This window comes from Gouania willdenowi, chromosome 2 (genome assembly GCF_900634775.1).
Source record: "Gouania willdenowi chromosome 2, fGouWil2.1, whole genome shotgun sequence".
NCBI classification, from domain to species: domain Eukaryota; kingdom Metazoa; phylum Chordata; class Actinopteri; order Blenniiformes; family Gobiesocidae; genus Gouania; species Gouania willdenowi.
In genome coordinates, this window is record NC_041045.1 from 4,782,011 (window position 1) to 4,803,925 (window position 21,915).

General features: G+C 38.6%; 2 protein-coding genes and 1 pseudogene across 2 annotated transcripts in view; 2 read left to right on the forward strand and 1 right to left on the reverse strand.

The window, feature by feature from the left end:
- The window catches only part of LOC114473966 (collagen alpha-1(XVIII) chain-like), a 29,188-nt pseudogene extending 21,106 nt beyond the window's left edge, over positions 1–8,082 (forward strand).
- Positions 8,083–8,158: 76 nt separating this feature from the next.
- Positions 8,159–12,061, reverse strand: LOC114473958 (PI-PLC X domain-containing protein 1-like). The gene is given in 9 exon segments (XM_028463780.1): positions 8,159–8,962; positions 8,964–9,011; positions 9,013–9,137; positions 9,548–9,618; positions 10,226–10,338; positions 10,441–10,596; positions 10,670–10,792; positions 11,689–11,825; positions 11,902–12,061. Coding segments are annotated over 9 exon segments (1,008 nt in total). The 5' UTR covers positions 11,999–12,061; the 3' UTR covers positions 8,159–8,824.
- A 959-nt stretch (positions 12,062–13,020) lies between these two features.
- The window catches only part of LOC114475886 (inactive dipeptidyl peptidase 10-like), a 46,101-nt gene continuing 37,206 nt past the window's right edge, over positions 13,021–21,915 (forward strand). Inside the window, exon 1 of the mRNA XM_028467071.1 lies at positions 13,021–14,715. Coding sequence (XP_028322872.1) covers positions 14,656–14,715 — 60 coding nt within the window. The 5' untranslated portion in view covers positions 13,021–14,655. The remainder of the gene's footprint in view (positions 14,716–21,915) is intronic.

Consider the following 21,915-nt stretch of genomic DNA (forward strand, 5'->3'; position numbering starts at 1 on the left):
TATTTTAACACTGTAAAAAGACACCATCTGTCATGGAACTCGCAGTTGGAACGTTTTTAATCAATGAACATGACAAGTTTAATATTTTGTTGGATTGTGGTATGTTATGAAGAGGTAATAGAGCACAATTGATGAGTTTGTATTAAAGGATTTGACTCTCAGACATTGTTTAATGTCACTCAGGGACAAAAAGGTGAGCCAGGCCTGATCATAGGTGCTGATGGAAGACCTTTGTACATTGGTGGCTTGGCAGGACAGCCGGTTAAAAAACAAAGTTTATAACATTTAATGTACATCATTCCCTTCAAGTCTTCAATGATCCATGCTTTTGATCCACAGGGTGAGCCTGGAAGCCCTGGACCTGAAGGCCCTCCAGTACGTATTAGTTTGAATCTCATCACACTCCCAGCTGTGACATTTGTTTCTAATTTTAGTGACTTTTTCTTTCAGGGTCCATTTGGTCCTGCTGGACCAAAAGGAGGAGATCGGTTTTCCTGGCAGACCGGTAAGCTAACGCTAAATATTTGGCTAGGTTAAAGCCTTGTCAGAACATCTGAGAGTGTCTCTGTTTCAGGGTCGACCAGGTTTTGAACGGCGTCAGAGGAGAGAAGGAGATTCAGGAAGTGGATCTGGATATGCATACCCTGTGAGAGTCACTTGTTTATTGTTATGATCTCATTGCAAGAGCCCCTCTTTAATCTGCTGTTATCAGGGTCCACCTGGACCACCAGGGCCCCCTGGACCACCTGGATCTGCTTATCCTGTGGATGGATCCAGAGTGAGTGGAGACAGCAAAACAAATGTTGATGAACTATTAAAAGAGTTCTACATTGCTTAATTATGTGTCATCTTTTTTTTTCAGGAATACGATGATTCCTCCAGGTTATTCAGGTCAGTCCACTTCTTAATTATCTGCAGAAACCAAAGATGCTTTTAATCCTCTGAGACTAATCTTATACTCAGCATTTGACCACAATTAGAATATTCTTTGTTGTTTGCAGTTAAAGGAGACAAAGGTGATCCCGGTCCTCCAGAAACCTGGTCATTCCAGGTAAAGTTACTTTGTATTGCATCTGTGCACATTTCTTTGACAATAAGGCCATAGAGGTATCAAGGCCTGGTCTTCTATAATATACCAGGATTGGTCCTCGCTACTAACTGGAAGTTATGGAAGAAGGAAAATTGGCCGCCTCGCTACAGCTGCAACTATTTACCCATCAGATCTGCTCCTTAATTTGCCCTCCCCTGTCTCTCTTTCCAACTGACCCTATCCACACCTCACAATAATCTAAACATGACCTGTGGTCACATTTAAACCCTTGGACTAATTTTGTGTGGCCTCCAAACAATTAGGATACAAAGAACTCCAAAAGCACATTATGACCAAAAATGCGCAAAACAACAGTAAAAACAAACAAAATGACTCTAGAAAGCGTGCAAAATTGCAGAAAACTAGTACAAAACAGAAATAGACAAAATTACATTAATAGACAAAATGACTCAGAAAGCACACAAGAGAACATATACGTATACTAACAAATGCTAAACAAAATATACAAAAATACACATTTCCGTGTGTAATGCTCAGATCGGTCATTATTCTAAAGGCTGACATGAATGTTGACCGTTCACTGTCTAGTAAAAAATCTTGTTGGGCCTACTGCTCAGTGTTTTAATGGTGTAGATTCCAATGTGTAAATGATCTCAATTTTCTGATCCAGGTTACGGGTCGTTGGACTTTTACACTTTAAAGGTAATCCTTCCCACTCATGACTCCATCATTTTGGTGTTTCTGCCGTGTGTGTGTGTGTGTGTGTGTGTGTGTGTGTGTGTGTGTGTGTGTGTGTGTGTGTTGTGTGTGTGTGGTGTGTGGTGTGTGTGTGGTGTGTGTGTGTTGTGTGTGTGTGTTGTGTGTGGGTGTGTGTGTGTATGTGCGGGTGCGTGCGTGCGTGCGTGTGTGCGTGCGTGCGTGCGTGCGTGCGTGCGTGCGTGCGTGCGGGCGTGCGTGCGTGCGTGCGTGCGTGCGTGCGTGCGTGCGTGCGTGCGTGCGTGCGTTCGTGCGTGCGTGCGTGCGTGCGTGCGTGCGTGCGTGCGTGCGTGCGTGCGTGCGTGCGTGCGTGCGGTGCGTGCGTGAATGAGAGATTTTCAGAGTTCCTCCTCCTATGATTCTTGCAGAATGAGCTAAAAGGGGATAGCGGCCGTAAAGGAGAGAAAGGCGAACCTGGTGGACCACTTTACGACCCTCGCTATGGAGGTGGAGTTGCAGGGGTGCCTGGACCTCCTGTAAGGAGAAAATGAAACCTTAAATTCACTCCTATGTTTTCCAATGTCTTAACATTCACCCGTGTCCCTGTTTCCTGGTTAGGGCCCTCGAGGGGAATCCATAGTTGGACCTCCAGGCCCTCAGGGCCCGCCAGGATCACCAGGGAGGGGCTACGATGGCCAACCGGGACCTCCAGGGCCTCCCGGACCTCCAGGGCCATATCTGACAGGAACTCACGGAGGAACACAGAGTAAGTCAGGACTGAAAAACTCAAATACAGTGTAGAAATACTCTGCTACTGTACTTAAGTAGGTTTTTAAAGTATCTGTACTTTTCTGACAACTTTTTATTGTTACTTATTGCACTTTTACACAAACATCTGTACTTTCTACTCTTTACAATTAAAAAATTGACTCAATACGTTCCGCAGCAAAAGCAAACTGCTGAAAAAGCTGCGTTACCAGTTTGGGCCGATTGTGTCAAAGTAAAGACGTTGAATCGGTACTCTTTCTAGTACTATTACTATCACCAGAGTACACTTTAAAGTACCTGTCTATTTACTGAAGTAGAAGATGAGTCTACTTCAGCCACCTCTGGGGTTTGTGCATAAAAATACCTCAGAGTATTCTGTGCATGACTTTTGTTTGACTGACAGCTATCAGTATTCCTGGACCCCCGGGACCACCCGGAGTGCCTGGGCTACCCGGACACTCTTCAGGGGTGAGCACAAACCCTCACTAGTCTGTCATCCTTAGAGTGAGGGATGAGAATCCAACAGAGCCTTCAGCGTATTTTGTGTCGTAGGTGACGGTGCTGAGGACTATGATACCATGGCCGCCACAGCGAGGAGACAACCTGAAGGCTCCCTGGTGTACATCATCGACCAAACCGACCTTTACCTGAGGGTCCGGAATGGAGTCCGTCAAGTCCAGGTGAAAAAGGGCAATCATTTCTAACATTTAAATAAAAAGGTGCTCAGAACCTTAAAACAAAAGACCATTGGGGTACCCATGATTGACCTCAGACAGCTGCAGTTAGACCTGAAGGACTTTCAGAACTCCTTAGATTCTAGAACATTTGATAGGAATAGGCCGCTGAGCTCCTTCTACAGTCTTTCTCTATTCATCAGATGTTCTTTGTTTGAACTTGTCTCCAGTCAATCAATTCAAGGACATTTGAGAGGTTCCTTTCAGTTTTTTGGACATCTTTGTTGAATAACTTAATTCTTTCTCTTCCAGCTCGGGACGTACATTCCTCTACCACAAGATGACGTGAGTATGAAAAAGCACTTTTCTTCCCAAACCTACGAACATGTCCTGTTTTTCTAACCGCTACTGTATTTTTAGGGAAACGAGGTTGCAGCAGTGGAGCCTGTGCCCGCCGTCCCTTACACCCCAGAGCATTACCCAAACCCTGAGTCCGAAAGTCCTCCGGAGAACCCCGATCCTCAGTCAAATCCACATTCCCCAACCCACTCCGACCCCCGATACCAACCTGATCCTCGATACGGAACAGATCCTCGATACGAAACTGATCCTCGATACGAAACAGATCCTCGATACGAAACAGATCCTCGATACGAAACAGATCCTCGATACCAACCTGATACTCGAAATGAACCCGATACTCGATACCAACCTGATCCTCGATACCAACCTGATCCTCGAAATGAACCTGATCCTCGACATGTACCTGATCCTCGGTACCAGCCTGAGCCTCAGTACCCAGTACCATCAGATCCCAGGTTCCCCAGTTATGCAGATCGTGTCAACCAACCAGATGGAAGGTACTCTATCCCAGACAATCGCTACGCAGTCACCCCACCAAGAAGACCACCTCCATCTGTTCCCCAGATTCCAGTTCACCATCACACCTCAGGACCAGGGGTGAGACAACCATCTTTCTTTGTCTATGTCTGTTTGTTGCTGAAGTAGATTACCAGAACTCTTCCCTGTGTGCATGCAGCTACACCTCATCGCCCTGAACCGCCCTCAGACCGGCGCCATGCGGGGGATCCGAGGCGCGGACTTCATGTGTTTTACTCAGGCTCAGGCCATTGGGTTGAAGGGCACTTTCAGGGCCTTCCTGTCCGCTAAACTCCAGGATCTCCACAGCATCGTCCGCAAGGCAGACAGAGACCAAATGCCTATCGTCAACTTAAAGGTGTCCCACTGGTTTTTTGGTCAATTTTATTGGGTTTTTTATGAGTAAGCTAGTTGTAGACAGGATGGCCAAATAGTAGAGAGATTTGTTCTGTTCTTTAACAGTTTCTCAAAGTAATGCTTTACTTTGGTTTCTGATTGGTTCAATATGGGTTATATACAAAATTGACCCAAACCAAAGATCAGACACTAACATATAGTGCTATTCAGATCAACAAAATGGGTTGTTCTTGATCCACTGTATTTTGCGTAACTCCTGCTGCTAAGATAACAGGCTAACTTATACAGCTAACTGATCTATAAACAAGACAAGCTTGCACAAGAGCATCAGGTGGAAAAAACACTACCACCCCCATGAAAACCCATGAAAGCCATGTTTTCATGGGTTACGGGCTCAGAACTCAAGATGTCCCCAGCTTGCAGTTGTTTTAAAACTTGTATAGCTACATTAGTCATATTAGTGTAGAATACTTTCTCTGCAAAACATGTGAGACAAACATCCCAAAAGCACAAATACCGACAGAACTACTGTACAACAATTCCCTACATTACAGACGGCATTAAGCATCCCACTTCCCACAATACATCAATTCTTTGAGACATAAATGAGTAAATTTGAGTTGCATCACTGCAACAGCACCAAGCACTGGTGACACAAAAGGTGGCGCAAGTGCCCAGCGTGGTAAGTTGGATACTGTAAGAAGAAAAAGGACAAGATGAGAAATGGTTAGATCGGGGGCACTCCAGGTGGTGGGATGAGTTACTGCCTTTCTATTATTGGGTATTACCGATGTAACTGGAAGGGAAAGTGTGGATCAATGAAATCATAGAACACTGTAGGCAGATGTAATTTTACCAAAGAATAGAGCTCTTTTCTTCTTGTTGTCAGGATGAGCTTCTGTTTGACAACTGGAACAGCATCTTCAATGACGGCAGAATGAAGAGCAACACAGCGATTTACTCCTTTGATGGGAAGGATGTTCTCAATGACAACACATGGTGAGTGGATATCTGCTCAATCAAGCTGTAAAAAAAAACTCCCACAAAGGAAATATTAAAGGTCTAGTATTATGCAATTTTTCACCCATCTTCATTTAAGAACCCTAACAACATAGTATTTGAGGTTTATTTTCCCAAACTCGCCTCTGTAAAGTCACTTTCATGACCGCTCCTAAAAACAGGCACATATTTGGACTCCAGGGGCCCAGACCTTTCCCCAGATAGCTCTTTGGGCACCAAACAGGGCAACTTTTGTGACGATGCCCTGCCTTCACCATGTTTGTTTTACCTGTGAGGTAGATTGAGAGGGAGGAGCTCACATTCTTATGTAATGTAGGAGGAGCACGGATTGTCAGGTGGAGTTTCCCCACTCATGAAGGGGACAAAAATTCAACTCGCCCGTTTGGAGCTCACTTTTTACAAAATGTGGAATAGCAAGGGAGGGAGAAAACCAAACTTTTTCAACTTTGGCCTCTAAATGAGGCTAAAGCAATGTATATCCGTGTAAGCATAATCATTAGAAAGTGAATCTTTCATAATATTGCCCCTTTAAAAGTGGATTTCTTTCCTTCGTTGCAGGCCGGAGAAGATGATGTGGCACGGCTCAACCAGCGGGGGTCAGCTAAACTTAGACAACTTCTGCGAGGCGTGGCGCATGGCCGAGCAGGCGCTGACCGGCATGGCGTCACCGCTGCAGAGTGGCAGTCTGCTGCAGCAGAGCTCAGCCAGCTGCTCCAGCTCCTACGTGGTGCTGTGCATCGAGAACAGCTACGTGGGCCATGCCAGGAGATAGACACACACCACACACACACACACTAAGTGGACCAATTGAAAGCAGCGTTCAGGCTGTGCTCACACTTTAATCTCCAGCGAGATTCATTTTCTTTTTTTTTTAACAGTATGTTAAGGTTTTGTTTATTCAGACCTTGTCTGAATAAACAAAACCTCAACTTATCACACTTTAATCTGTTTGTGCACCCTTTGCACTGCTTGTAAATATGATTTTTCTTTGTTTGAACTTTTAGATTATGTCCATTTATGGTGCTACACAGAGTTATCTTTCTCGTTTCACAAGGGTCGGCTTTGTGCTCATTGGCTGTGTTGGACTGCCAAATATTAAGCCTTGTGTGCATTTATCCACCTCACTTAGCAGTAGTATTAGTAGTCACTATGGTAACGCAGCCAGTTTCCATCAACAAAGCGGGTTACCATGGTAACACAAGTCAGTTCTTTTCACAAGTATGTGAAAATGAACATTTCATTTCAGCTTTGTTACCGCGATGAGTCTGTTACCGTGGCAACAGAATGGTCCAGGAGAGTCTTAGTTACAGCAGCAGATTTAACTGTCTGTTACCAATGTTACAGATTCAACCAACGCCATTGGTTTACCGTAGTGACGGAAACATGTTTCCACTCTATCACCATGGCAACTGAAATAAATTCCCATTAGGGCACATGTGTAAAACTCGAGGCCCGGGGGCCAAATCCCAGCCCTTTAGAGCATCCAATTTGGCCCGCAGCAGAAAGTTTAAAAAAAAAAGAAATTACCAAATATTCCGTTGTAGATATCTCTTCCCTTCCAAATACAGTATTTCAATGAAACTCCATAATACTTGTGGATTGCAATTTCCAATGCTTTTATCGCAAACTGGAGTTGTTTTTAATTCATCATAATTTTCAAATGAAATAAAACATTTGTCACAAAATCAATTAAATTTAAAAGAGAAAATCTGCAGAAACTGATATAACTGCATATTTGGCCTCTAAACTAAAATGAGTTTGACACTGCTGCATTAGGGAGTGATTTACCAGGGAAACAGATAACGATAAAACATGACAGTTACCGCGGTAACACAAAATCGGACTCCACCACCAGCAGAGTGGGTGTATTTTAATAAACATTCTTTTGACAATCTGTTACCACCACAGTAATGAGTTTCAGTTACCATGGTTACCCCAGAGTCAGATTAAATACACCACAGTGTACAGGATTGCGTTGAACGCTGTCACTATGGTGATTGTCACTAGGAACTGATGGGGATTAAGGGAAAATGTTTCCATGAAAACAGACCGAGGGAAACAGTATCAGATGCCCTAGAAACAAAACTCACTCTGGGAAACTGGACCCAGGTTGTAAACTGTGGACACAGTGGAGAGTTGAATAATAGCTAATTCAATACGCCACTTCCTGATTGGATGCTTAATCCTCAGTCGAAGCCATTTGAGCCATAAACCGATGAAGTCCTTTGAATACTTAGCAGAGGAATATTTAGTTTTAGAACGGTCAAACTTCCCGAAACAACAGAAATGGACAGAAATAAGACGTCCAACAAGCACTGAACCCTTTATTTTCCAGTCTCTTTTAATTCATTCACGCAGGAGTTTTCCACATTGTCATACATTCACGTTTGTATCCTCTTAGTTTTGATCTGAGCTGAGGGAAATGATGGTATTGTTAGGTGTATGAAGCACGTCCTGTTGATTCCTCCTCCTCCTCCTTTTTTAGCCAAAACAAACCTAAAGGGGTATTTATTTTATATAAACGGCGCTTTTAGAGGTTTGATGTGATTGTGAGCACATCACCCTGAGGGGCCGCGGCTGCTGGATTAACAGAGCCAACGTGTGTGTGTCATCAAATAAAGAGAGTGGAAAACATAAGCCCGGGATGAGTTTTATTATTAAAGGGTGGATTCCAACAACAATTAATCTGCATTTGTAGCCAAAGTTTATTATCATTCCAGCAAGTTCATTATATCTATTTTTTTTTTTTTTTTTTTTTTTTTTTTAATAAATGTCAATTTTTCATTTACTCAGACAAAATTTACTTTGATCTCCTGAGATGTTTCGACTTTTAAACTGTCAGTCTTCCACAGAGACGTCTGCTGGTCGCTTTGATGTGTCCTTATGAGTTCTTTCTGGGTGTGGCCAACTTTACAGTTTGTAAGGCTGGCCACTCCTTCTGTTGCCTAATGGTCTTTGGAAAAGACACAGGTGGTGGGTGAGTGAAAATGTTGATCAGCAAACGTCTCTGAGGAAAACTGACAGTTGACAGTCTAAACATATCAGGAGATCAAAGTACATTCCTAAGAAAAAGTTGTCAAAATAATGAAACCTTAATAACTTAAATATTTTCGAGATCTCGATGGCTTCTTTGATCCAGCAAAGAAGCCATTGAAGTGCATCAAAATGATCAGCAGATGCCTCTGAGGAAGACTGACAGTTGAAACATGTCAGGAGATGAAAGTAAATCTTCTGAATAAAAGTTGTATGAATAAATGAAACTTTAACCTAACGTTTATTTCGCCCAGCATTGAAGGAACCTTGAACGCATCTTTATATTTATATAGCTTTACATTCCAATAGTTTTTGCCCAAAAATAAGTTTTCTGATAAAAAACAGGTCACTGATCGTCAGTCCGCCCTCTGACTAAACCCTGTGATGTCATTGGCTCCCTGCAAATAGGAGGCGGAGCCAGCAGCGACCCTCTGTAGTGGTTCAGTCCGATCACTAAAGAGCAGAAGACACCGATGTCGACAAAAGTCGCAGCACACGATGTTCACGGCGTCCGGCTCGGGTCCAGGACGCTGCTTCGGCCGTCCATCCCAGCAGCAGCTTCAGAGCCTTCGTCGTCATCTTCCTCATGTCCTGCCGTGGGTGCAGCAGCACGTAGGCGGCATCTTCGGTCAAGTTCAGCCCACTGACAAAGAACCGCGCTGAGGACGAGAAAGTACAGACACTACTAAAAGATTCCTCCTTTATCTGCTTTTTTAAAAACACAAACAGTGAATCTAAATGTACAAATTTGCTGATGGCTTTGATGTTTTCTTAACTTCCGCGTAGTAATTCCAGCAAGTTAATCTTGTCGTCTTTGGAATAATATAGTAAGGTTTCGTTTATTCAGATCTCTTTTTTCAGAAAATTGACTTTGATCTCTTGACATGTTTCAACTGCCTGTCTTCTTCAGAGGCGTCTGGTGATCGCTTTGATGTTTCAAACATACAACTTAAGCTTAGTAATTTTCTGAAAAAAGTTGTCTGATTAAATGAAACCTTAATATATTATTTTTTAAAAAGACAAAATGAACTTGTTGGAATTACTAAACGCTTCCTCCTCTGTCAGGTACCTGGTCGTCCTCTGAGCTTCTCCTGGTTCAGGTAGGCGATGACCTCATGTGGGTTGGCGCTGTCCGCATACCTGGAAAGTTTAAAAAAAAATTATGATACCTGTGAGCTAGGGTGAAATTATTATAAACATATAAATGTGATGATTTTTTTTTTTTTTAAAGTTTGAGTCTGAGTCATGGTTAAATAATATTTATCAATATATAAAAAATGACTGAAACTTGTAAATAGTTTATTAAATAGACAAAGAACACTTGTAAAGTATGGTTAAATGATTAGAAATAAGTTGTGAGCTATGGTTAAATTATCAATACATAAAATCCATTAAAAAAGCCATTAAAAAACAGAATATTATATATATAAAACTATGGATTTTAAAAATGACTTTTATACAAACAAATGTATAAAAAAAATACATTCTGTAATGTATGGTTAATGCATTTCCACATAAAAACTCAAAGTAATATATCAGGGGTCCCCAACCAATGGGTCGTGGACCGTTACTGGTCCATGGATCATTTGCTACTGGGCCACAAAGAAAAAAAGATTTTTTATTAAATTTTTATGCACGTTCTGGTCATTTTATTAAGGAAAAATTGTCACTTTTGTGACAAAGCGAGGGCGCACAGATGCCGCTGTGGAGCCCGTTTACTACGTTTACTGTGAGTAAGTTATCCAACCTGTACGGTGTGGCCGGCCACAGCTCAGGGTGTTTCAGCGCCACCTGCTGGTCATCGTAGGAAATGATGACCTGATGACCTCTGGACCAACAGGAGCGCAGAGTGGGGACGCACTACACACACACACGGGTTGGGGTCAATTACATTCTAAAGTAGAAACGAAGCCCTTCCTCTTGTGTTAGCATCTCTTATTATAAGGGGTCAGTTTTGCGTACCTGTGAGGAACAGATCTTCCCTCTAAACTCAGAATTAATGAAATTCAGCAGATCCTGGTGATCTTGCTCCGTCACAGATTCAAAGTGTGAGCAGCAGAGCAGCAGCACTTCCTGTTTATGAGCGTCCAGCCAATGGGAGAGCTCCGTCAGCGCCTCCTGTGAACCACAGGCAGCTCCATCACCTGAGCTCCACCCATCAGCAGGTCATGTGACACGACCACTCCCTCACCTTCACCGTGGTCAGCGTGTAGAGGCCGTGGGCGAAGAACAAACACTGGCTCTTTGGCTTCTTGGCGATCCTCAAGTCCAGGAACCGAACCCCAAGGTCACACTGACGTCTGAGGCTCGTCTGCTGCTCAGGGGAGCACAGAGAAGGGGTCACACTTTACAGATTGAAAACCATTCGGTGACTGAGACAGTAAAGAAAACAGAAGATAATGGAAACTTTTACAGTTATTTATTAAAAAAAAAAAAAAAAAAAAAAACTTTAAAGTCAGTAAGACCTTTAGGATTCAATAATAGTGTCTTAAGGCGCAGATCGTAAAGTTGCGCATTCTAAAATAAATGGCAACTTTTCGCAACATGTAGCAACAAACCACGTTTACTTTTGACCAGATTTACAGCATTATTTGTGATATTTACTTTTCTCGTAGAAATATGTCAATGTTAAATCTAACCAACAAGTTTGCATCAATGACCTTTTATTCTGGTACCACAATGAATTTGCATATCAGCTAAATATTTAGTTTCACCCGTGACATTTAGATTTAGATTTCACATTTAAAGGGGCAGTATTATGAAAATGCACTTCATAATGGTTTTGCTACAGTTACAAAGTTATGTTTCCTCAATTTTTATTCCGCATTTTGTAAAAAGTCAGCTCCAAACGGGCGAGTAGAATTTTTTTTTTTTTTTTTTTAGCGTCGTGACGTCACAACACGGAAACTAAAAAATAACATACGTTATTGTAACAAGCTTGGTTTGTTGATAAATCTGTTGCAAAAAAGTTTCTGTTTATTTTAGCATGCGCAACTTTACAATCGGCAGGATTTTATATGTGATTAATCAACATTTTGTCTCCAGATATAATTGCAATGTTTATCAATTATGATTTTAGGAAGAAAGAAAAAAAAGTTTTGTTTTTTCAAAAATAAAACTAATGATAAAACGTGGGATTGATTCATGTTTCAGTGGATCTGTTTCCTAGATGAAGATGTAGCTTTGATGAGTTAATGGGTCTTGTGGTACCTGTGTAGTGGCCCAGCGTTCCACACACGGCCGGGTCCAGCAGGGACAGAGCTGGTCTGAGAGCCGTAGAAGAGCCGGCTCTGAGCGGAGCAGCGGGGAGGAGCCGTCCAGGCAGTAGGACATACTGTCATGGCTCCCTGTGGGCAAAACAAAACCACGTGACTCACTTCATTCAGAGCCTGGTTCGGTTCTTCTAATAAAACTCGTTCTCACCCGGGATAGCGAGGTCCCACAGCGGGACGTCCAGCAGCTGCTCCGGGAGCCGGGACATCCAGTCCTGGTTTGGTCCGAGCGGCTCCCGGTCCTCCATCACGGGCCACTTCCTCTTTTAATTTATCATCCGCATAGAACGTCAAGTAGCAGCTTCCGGTTTAGAATTTCAAAAATAAATCGAAGAAAAATATGCACTTAAAAAAACCAAAACGATTTTAATGGTGGATAAACGTAACGTGTGATTTTAAATTTATATATATATATATATATATATATATATATATATATATATATATATATATTTTTTTTTTTTTTTTTTTTTTTTTTTTTTTTCTAAGACGGTGCATTCCTGTTTCAAGTGTGTATTTCCTGTTTTCACTTTTACAACAAAACGTACCTTTTTAGTTACCTAGGTGTGCATTACGAGCTGTATAACTGTAGTCTATATATATATATATATATATTTCAAAGTGACCGTTACAAAAAATATACAAATCTATGAAAATATTTATGGCTTAAACTTGGACTTTTGTGGCTTTTGCGTCCCATTTGGTTCAATCTGGAACGTGGTGAGTAATTAGTGATTACTTAGCTAAGATTAGCTTCACGTTACTGCTTTGCTAACTTTAACTCCACACTTTTTAATGACTTTTTAAAAAATATAAAATATGAAAGGAAAGTATTGTGCAATATTGTTTTCATTAAGCCAATATTGTGTCGTGAACTCAGTCTATTTAATTATTATTTTCCTCATTACCAGTCTTTTCCACCAGAGAGCGCCATTTACATTAGAACTGCTTTTAGTCTTTTATTCACCTAGGTTGACCTGTATATATATGTATGAAAGTCTGAATATATATGTATATGGAAGTTGAATATATATATAGGACATTTTAAATATATATATGGCTTCACCCAACCACTAACCATGAGTGAATTTGTTCTTGTTATTTTTCATATTTTCTGAAAAATGGCCAAAAATCCTAAATTCTGTCAGGGTATGTAAACTTATGAGTACAACTGGTATTCAGACTTTAATTCATTCATAAAGTTCCATAGTATATATATATATATATATATATATCTATATATATATATATATATATATATATATATATATATGAAAGAGTAACAACTCTGTTTTTATTTTTGTTTTGTTTTTTGTATTGAGTAATAATGTTGTTTATGTGTACTTAAAGTTAGTAAACTACTTTTGGTTTATTTATTCTAACAAATAATTAAAAAAAAAAACAAAAAGCTAATATAAGGAATTGCTAACTTGAAACTAATTAATATTTAAACTTTATGTCTGAATGAAAGTGTTGAAATGTAATATCATTTTTCAATGGTAAATCGCACACACACACACACACACACACACACACACACACACACACACCACACACACACACACACCCACACACACCACACACACACACACCACACACACACAACACACACACACACACACACACACACACACCACACACACACACACACACAGACAGTCGATCACAGCCGGTGGAGCCTCAGACTGCTCTAATAGTTCTTTACGAGTCTCCTGATGGCCTTCAGTACGCTGACCTTTCAGAGTCAAAGCCTAAATGTCTGTCTGTGTATGTGCACGTGTGTGTGTGTGTGTGTGTGTGTGTGCACAATATTATAAAACTAAAGTATTATAGCCATTAAAAAAAAACATTCAAACTCAGATCTGCTGAGATAAGACAGTCGAAAAAACCAAATAACCCCCAAAAGACAAAAAAAGAACAAGAATGATGGATAAAACTGTTATAAAAAAGACAATAATGCAACTAACTGGAGGTGCAAATCATTAAGAATTAAACTAGCAAATGTAAAATTAGGAATGTAAAAATAAAAATTCAAACAATTGCATGAAAACACATAAACAACACAGAAAAAGAAGATTAAACTTTTTTGGTGATTGTGACGTTTGACGCCATGGTATTTTTAATTTGTTACCACGGTAACCAACAGATCACATGTTCTATTTCCTGTTATCTTAATGGTGACGCTGTTGCGACACGTCCCCTAGTGATTGTACAACAAATTAAATTCTTCACCAACAATTCTGTCACTGTTGCCATGGTAACTGTAGCCATGTAACAGGTGCTTGGTAATTTTTCGTCACTTTATTGTGTCGCTATGATCATCCTGTAGCTACTATTGCCACGGTGACCGCTACTACTGTTGCAGCTTCCAATAGGTTGTTGCCATGGATACGTTGTAGCCAAGAGTGATGGAAAGAAAGAAATGAAAGAAAGTGACTATTGTGATTGTGGTATTTTAATTTGTTACTATGGTAACCAAAGGGCCATTATTTTAATGGTGACGCCCCCTAGTGGCCTTACATCAAAGTCAATTTTTCAACATCAAAAGTCACAGTTTACTGCACTTGTGTGTGTGTGTCTGCTACCCTTTATTGTGAAGGAACCAGCATCAGGTGTGTTGAAGGATAAAAAGACTGACTAGCGTCCTTCAAAATAAAAGCTTTGAGCATGTGAGTGCAGATTTGCAATCCTGCTGCAGTGAAGGCGAGCTGGTGTCCATCCGTGGGAGGATCTGGAACGTTTCCTGCTGTCCAACAGTGTGAAGACGCCTGCTGAGGATCTCTCTCTCTCTCTGTGTGTGTGTGTGTGTGTGTGTGTCTACAATCAGAGGAGGAGGAGGAAGAGTGTTTACGTCCTTCGCTGCTGTTGCTGCAGGATCTTCAGACCTTCTTCCATCTCTGCAGAAATGAACCAAACCGCCTCCGTCTCCCATCAGATCGACTGTCAGCCATCCAAGGACTCCAAGGTAGGAGCAAAATTCACACCTTTATTTTGAAAGAGCACGTCTCACAGGAGAAGGTTATAGTGACATGTGTACAAGTTTGAGTAGCTTGAGTTTACAATGAATTAATCAGTCACTGACGACACTCAGTGGGGTTGAATTTTCCACATTAATAGATGAAGAAATGCATGTATTTGGCTTTGGATGTTTCAAAATAAAGCGTTAAACAGAGGGGGTAAATTAACATTCGAGATGATATGATGGAATTGATCCAAACTCAGTGTTTCATGCAAAGCTAGAGGAGTGCTAATCCCCCTCAATCCACGGAATAGGAAGGAATAATCCTCCACATGAGCGGAAAGGTAGTAGAAAGGTTCCTCACTCGCTTCTGGAATTAAAAAAAAAAAAATGCTTTTTTATTCGTTTCTGAGCCCGTTCACTGGATTAAAGCTTCATTCTGAATCTTCATGAGAACCAAAGCTTTTTTTCCTCTCTTTTCTCTCACATCTGAATGTAAAAACTCTCCTCACCCACCAGTGAACTTTCATCTACACTTTCTGGCAGCTGTGTCCTTCAAAATAAAACCCCAACAGGGAGTGTGAAGGTTTTCACTTTTGCATTTTTACCACACACACACACACACACACACACACACACACACACACACACACACACACACACACACACACACACACACACACACACACACACACACACACACACACACACACACACACACACACACACACACACACACACACTTATCTTCACCATCATCAAACAGTTTCCTCCTGTTCAGCTTCGGGTTGCTTAGTAACTCATTATTCCCGGACACACACACACACGCACACACACGGCTGTGGATCAGGCGTGTGGGAGAGAGATACAGTATTGATCCCAGTGGACCGAGGAATGCGCTCACTTCATCTCGTGCACTTAAGGTCAATTTATTTTGAAAATCCGAGCCTTGAACTCTTTGATGGGTTTTTAAAGTATGTGTGTGTGTGTGTGTGTGTGTGTGGTGTGGTGTGTGTGTGGTGTGTGTGGTGTGTGTGTGTGTGTGTGTGTGTGTGTGGTGTGGGTGTGTGTGGTGTGTGTGTGTGTGTGTGTGTGTTGTGTGTGTGTGTGTGTGTGTGTGTGTTGTGTGTGTGTGTGTGCGTGTGTGTGTGCTTGTTTGTGTGTGTGCGTGGTAGAAGTCTCTCGTTCTCTATTTATTCTTCGTTTTATTCTACATTTCACCTCATAAAAGGGGATAAAAAAAACCCTGAAATATTTCATTATTACAACATAGAGCTCATTTTTAGACAACAGCGACTCTGATTTAATAAATAACACATTAAATAATCGTTAATAGCGGGGAGACAAAAGATCGATATGACGATAATGGACGCACTACCACTAAACATATATTTAATTTAATAAATTATTTAGTTTAATGGTTTGTCTGTTTGGCATCCTATTTATGATTTACGTTCTCAGCAGACGCCTCTGAGGATGACTGGCTGTTGACAGCCGAAAACATTGTCAGGAGATCAAAGTACATTTCCAGAAAAACAATGTCTGGATAAATTAAACCATAGCATATTATTCAAAAATAAGATGTTAATAACTTGCTGGAATTAAATAAAAAAAGCAAACTTATTTATTCAAATCAATTCAATTCAATTCAACTTTATTTATACAGCACAAATTACAACAAAGTCATCTTAAAGCGCTTAACAAAATATAGTTGCTATGGTTGTGTGTATATTTATGTGTTGCTGAGGGTCAGAGGAGTTTCTTTGGAACCATAAGGAGGAAAATCATACATTAAAGACACAAATTATCATTTATTTACGATAGAAACACAAACAACACAAATAGAAAAAACAATAAAATAAACAGTGTGCAGATGGATACAGAGTATTACATTATTAAATGTATTATTATTTTTTTATTCAGCATTATTATGTATTTTTATGCATTATATATTATATATTCATATATTTTAGATTTATAGGTGAAAATATAGAATACAGTTGTTTAAGATTGTGTTGCTCTAATTTTAAAAAGAATAATAAAAAACATAATTAATCAGTAAGTTTAAAAAAAATCAATTAATTAACTGACTGCTGTTTATAGTTTATTCTCAAACATATCGCCAAAACATACAGTAATTATTATAATATATTTAAACAATGTAATCTGTCAGTCAAGAAATACTTTTTTTTAAAAATTAAATAAACTTACCTTTTAAATTTATATTTCACACAAAGAGTGATATATATATATATATATATATATATATATATATATATATATATATATATATATATATATATATATTACTGTTACATTTACTAAGCCTTTGAAATATTTTCAGGCGACCCCATTTCAATTCCAGGGGACCCCACATGGGGTCACAACCCCAAGGTTGAAAAACCTGGAGTTATTCAGTAAGTGATGAAAGTCTGTAGATTTTCCAGGAGGGATGTGATGTGAGTGGTGGTGTTTACATTCCCGTTATTCCTTTTAGCCGCAGAACTCTAAAGGAATATTGATCCTCATGTCCCTTTCGTTTTGGAGAAGAACTAAAAATGTCCACAAATCAGAGTGGATGGTTTTGTTAATCAGACCTGAGGCTGAGATCAGATCAGTGGTTGGGCTGATTCTAGCCACGTCGGACCATCTGCTCACACGGAGGGAGATGAATCAGTGGCCAACAACATGTTAGCGTCTAATTATACCTTCGCCCACTCAGGAACAACTCCCAGTGAGCTGCAGTGGTCCCATTGGGAGAGATTAGAGAACTAAGACTCTGTCTGATCATTGGTGATGAAACACAGGCAGATAACACAGCACACCTTCAAACAGGTCAGGTGGACTATCACAGAGTCAGATGGGAGGAGTTGTAGTCATTTAAAATGGGAATAATTAAACATTTAGACAGATTAGGGACAACTTTGTTGGAGAAACTAATTTTGGGCATAAGAATAACATTTCTAGATTAAAGCAAAAATATAATGTCGGACGACTTTTTATCTTATGACTATTACTTTGTTTTTTATAATTATGGCTTTTTATCTCATAACTATGACTCATAATTATGACTTTCTATCTCATAATTAGAATAAAGTCAAAATGTCCAGAATAAAGTTGAAATATAATATCTCACTTTCTATCTCATTATTATGACTTTCTGTCTCATAATTATGACTTTCTATCTCATGATTGACTTTCTTTTTCATCATTAGGACTTTTTTTTATCTCATAACTATGACTTTTAATCTCATAAATATGACTTTCTATCTCATAATTAGAATAAAGTCAAAATGTCGAGAATAAAGTTGAAATATAATATCTCACTTTCTATCTCATTATTATGACTTTCTGTCTCATAATTATGACTTTCTATCTCATGATTGACTTTCTTTTTCATCATTTTTCATCATCATTTTTTTATCTCATAACTATGACTTTTAATCTCATAAATATGACTTTCTATCTCATGATTAGAATAAAGTCAAAATGTTGAGAATAAAATCAAAATGTCAAGAATAAAGTTGAAATATAATGTCGGACAACTTTCTGTCGTAATTATGACTTTCTTTCTCATAATTAAAACTTTGTCACAATTATGATGGTCTATCTCACAATTATGACTCTTTCTCATAATTATGACTTTTTATCTCATAACTATGACCTTTTATCTCATACATATGACTGTTTTTCTCATAATTATGACTTCATTTTTCTTAATTATGACTTTCTATCCCATAATAGACATATTTTCTCATACTTATGACATGTCTTAATTATGAGAAAGAAAATCATAATTATGACTTCTGTCTTAATTCTGACTTTCTATTTCATAATTCTGACTTTCTATCTCATAAGTATGACTGTCTTTCTCATAATTTTGACTTTTAATCTCATAATTGTAACAGCAGAAGAAAGAAAACTGCACCTCTGTATTGTGGCCAGCAGAGGGCGGTCACACACTACGTTGCTCTGCTGTGAGCCATGATGATGCTGCAGGTTTTCAGTCTTTCTGCTCTAATGTGAGGAGAATAAACATTTGACTGGTTATAGAACAAAAAAAAAAACATACATTTCTTTTTTTTCAAAGAAGTCATTGATCCTATTTGTATTTCAAACTCAGCCCTGATTAAGGATCATTTACTCCACAGCTGATCAATTCTTTATAGGTTATTAGGCAAGATGCATCCTGGGTAATGAGTCCTGTCACTAATGTTTTTTTCATATTTTTTCATGGAAAGGAAACTCCCTTTCACAATAAAATATGTCCATAAACTCACAGTAAATACTTAAAATCATCACTTTAGAATAATGAGCAATCTGAGTATCAACACAGGGAAGGAAATAAGGTTTGTGTGTTTATTTAGTAATTTTTTAGGAGTAATTTTGTGTAGTTTTGCTTATTTATAGAGTCATGCTGTGTGTCTTTACTGTTTTTGTGTGAGTTTGAGTAATTTTGTGTATTGTCGTTCTCATTTTGTGTACTTTTGTTGGTGTTTTGGGAGTAATTTTGCATATTTTTGGTGTTGGCTTGTGTGCTATGAATCATTTTGTGTATTTTCCTTGTCCTTTTTGTATATTTGATTGTTTTTGGAGTCATTTTGTGTAGTTTTGTTGCCATTTTGCTTGTTTACGCAGTCATTCTGTGTGTCTTTGCAGTTTTTGTTTGTATTTTTGTGGTCATTTTGTATACTTTTCTGTCATTGCTGTGTGATTTTGTTGTTGTTTCATGTGTTGTGAGTCATTTTGTGTATTTATCTTGTCCTTTTGTATATTTTATTACAATTTTGTATGTTTCTGGAGTCATTTCGTTGATTTTTCTTGTCCTTTTGTGCATTTTTTTCTTGTCAATTTGTGTATTGCATATTTTGAGTCATCGTGTGGAACTATGCAGACATATCAAACTCATGGCCTGGGGGCTAAATTCAAGCTCTTCATAGCATCTAATGAGGCTCTGAGCATGAATATGCAGAGTAGGAACGACTGAGAAACATGAATTATTCAGTAAAAACCCTTTTTAGTTCAGTTTGATGTTCTTTGATCCAAAAGCAGGTTTATTTTTTATATGTATAAAACCAAAGCAGGGCTCAATATTGTTGAAATGGATTGGATTCATCTGCTTTAGGTTTGTTTCATCCAGAGTACATGTGTGATGTTGACGCCGACTTTATACTCGTAGCTGATTGGCTGTAAATAGTAGTGGTGTGACTCAATTAAAAAAAAAATCGAATTCATTAGAGTGTTTGTAATTATTTAATCACATAATATTTACCTCAAGAAACAACGTTTTTTCCAATTTAAAATGATTTTGGAATATGATTGAAACATAGAAAACAATAAATGAGCATAAACAACACAATTATGTTGATTATTTTTTTTTATCACTGAGCTCTAACATAATGTGCAGATTGAATAAATAATCATATTGCATTGTTCACAAAGCACAAACTTAAGTTTAATTAAAAATATATACTTTTTTTCTGGATTTTTTGTGAACTTTTTGTGTGTTTTTGTATATTAAAATAAATTTAATTTAAAAAGTCGGAATAATTAGTTTTAACTGGCAAATGATGGGCATGACAAATCGTGAATGTGGTTAAATTGGCAAAAATAAGAAGGAAATATGGTGAAAAGAGGTTAAAAGTGACAATAAGGCATCAACATATGCAACATTAGGTGGTAAAAGTGATGAAAAGGGTTTATTAGTACCGAAAATGTCTTGAAAGTTGAAAAGGTGCAGAAAAGGCATTGAAATTTGAGTGAGAAGTGGCAGAAATGGGAGTAATTGAGCAAAAATGCATTATAAGGAGCAAAAATATGGCAAGAAAAAGTGATGACAATAGGTTAAAATATGATAAGTTTGGTGTAGTGGCAGAAAAAGTGTAAAAATAAGAAAAAAGGGGCTCTAAATGTAAAAAAAACATATCCTTAGTTTCTTGAAGGCATCCCAAATGGGGTCATGACCCCAAAGTTGAGAACCCCTGATATAAAGTGCATTCCTGGCACCCGTTGCTTTTAGCTTTAATAACAAGAAAGGTTGTCTTTGCATCTTGAAAATGTGTTGATAAGCCGTTAGTCAGACACATGACAGTGAAACATAGCGGATGTTCCTCTGCTGAGTGTGAATCCCATGACTTCCTGTGACATCCATTTGTCTGAGTGTGAACACGTGGAGCAGGTGCTCGGCTTATATCTGCACACACGCTCGCAGCTCGTTGTCTTTGTGTCTGTTTGATTTACATCCTCAAAGCGCCGCGCTTTGCATGTTTTATCTGCGGTGGGACCGTTTCTTTCTTTGGAAGTCCTTCTTCACAGGCTGCCGGGGCTTAAGTCATCAGGGGCTTTTTAATCATAGAGGGAACAAATGAGTCTTAGCTTGAAAACAGACGGAAAGAGTAAAAATGTAAAATAGAATATGAATAGATTAAAAGTAAAAAATAATTACACTGTTGCAGGAAAATACAGTAAATGACAAGAAAAGACAGAAAATGCTCCAAAAACAGAAAAATTCAACAAAAAAAGAACAAAACAACAACATTAATACACAAAATGAATCCAAATAACACAAAACGACAACAAAAATACTCAAAATGACTCAAATTAATATACAAAATTAAAGAAAATGACAACAAAAGCACATAAAAAGACAACAAACACACAAAGATTGACTGCAAACCTATAGTACTAACAAACAAGCAAAACGACAACACACAAATACACAAAAATTACTCCAAATAACACAAAATGACTCAAAGAAATTTACGAAAGTACACAAAAAGACAAGAAAAACACAGAAAATCACTCTGCAAACCCACAGTACTAACAAACAAGCAAAATGACAACAGAAATACATAGAAATTACTCAAAATAACACAAAACAACAAAAAAATACACTAAATGACTTAAAGAAATATACAAAATTACAGAAAATGACAACAAAAGTACACAAAAAGACACGAAAAACACAAAAAAATTACTCTGCAAACCCACAGTGCCAACAAACAAGCAAAACAACAACAGAAATTCACAAAAATGACTCCAAAAGATGCAAAACAACAACAGAAATACACAAAAATGTATCCAAAAAATACAAAATGACAACATAAAATCACAATATGACTTAAAAAATATATATTTTCAGAAAAAATACACAAAAGGAGCAAGAAACAAGCAAGACAACAAACAAACAGAATGGTTTGGCCACGC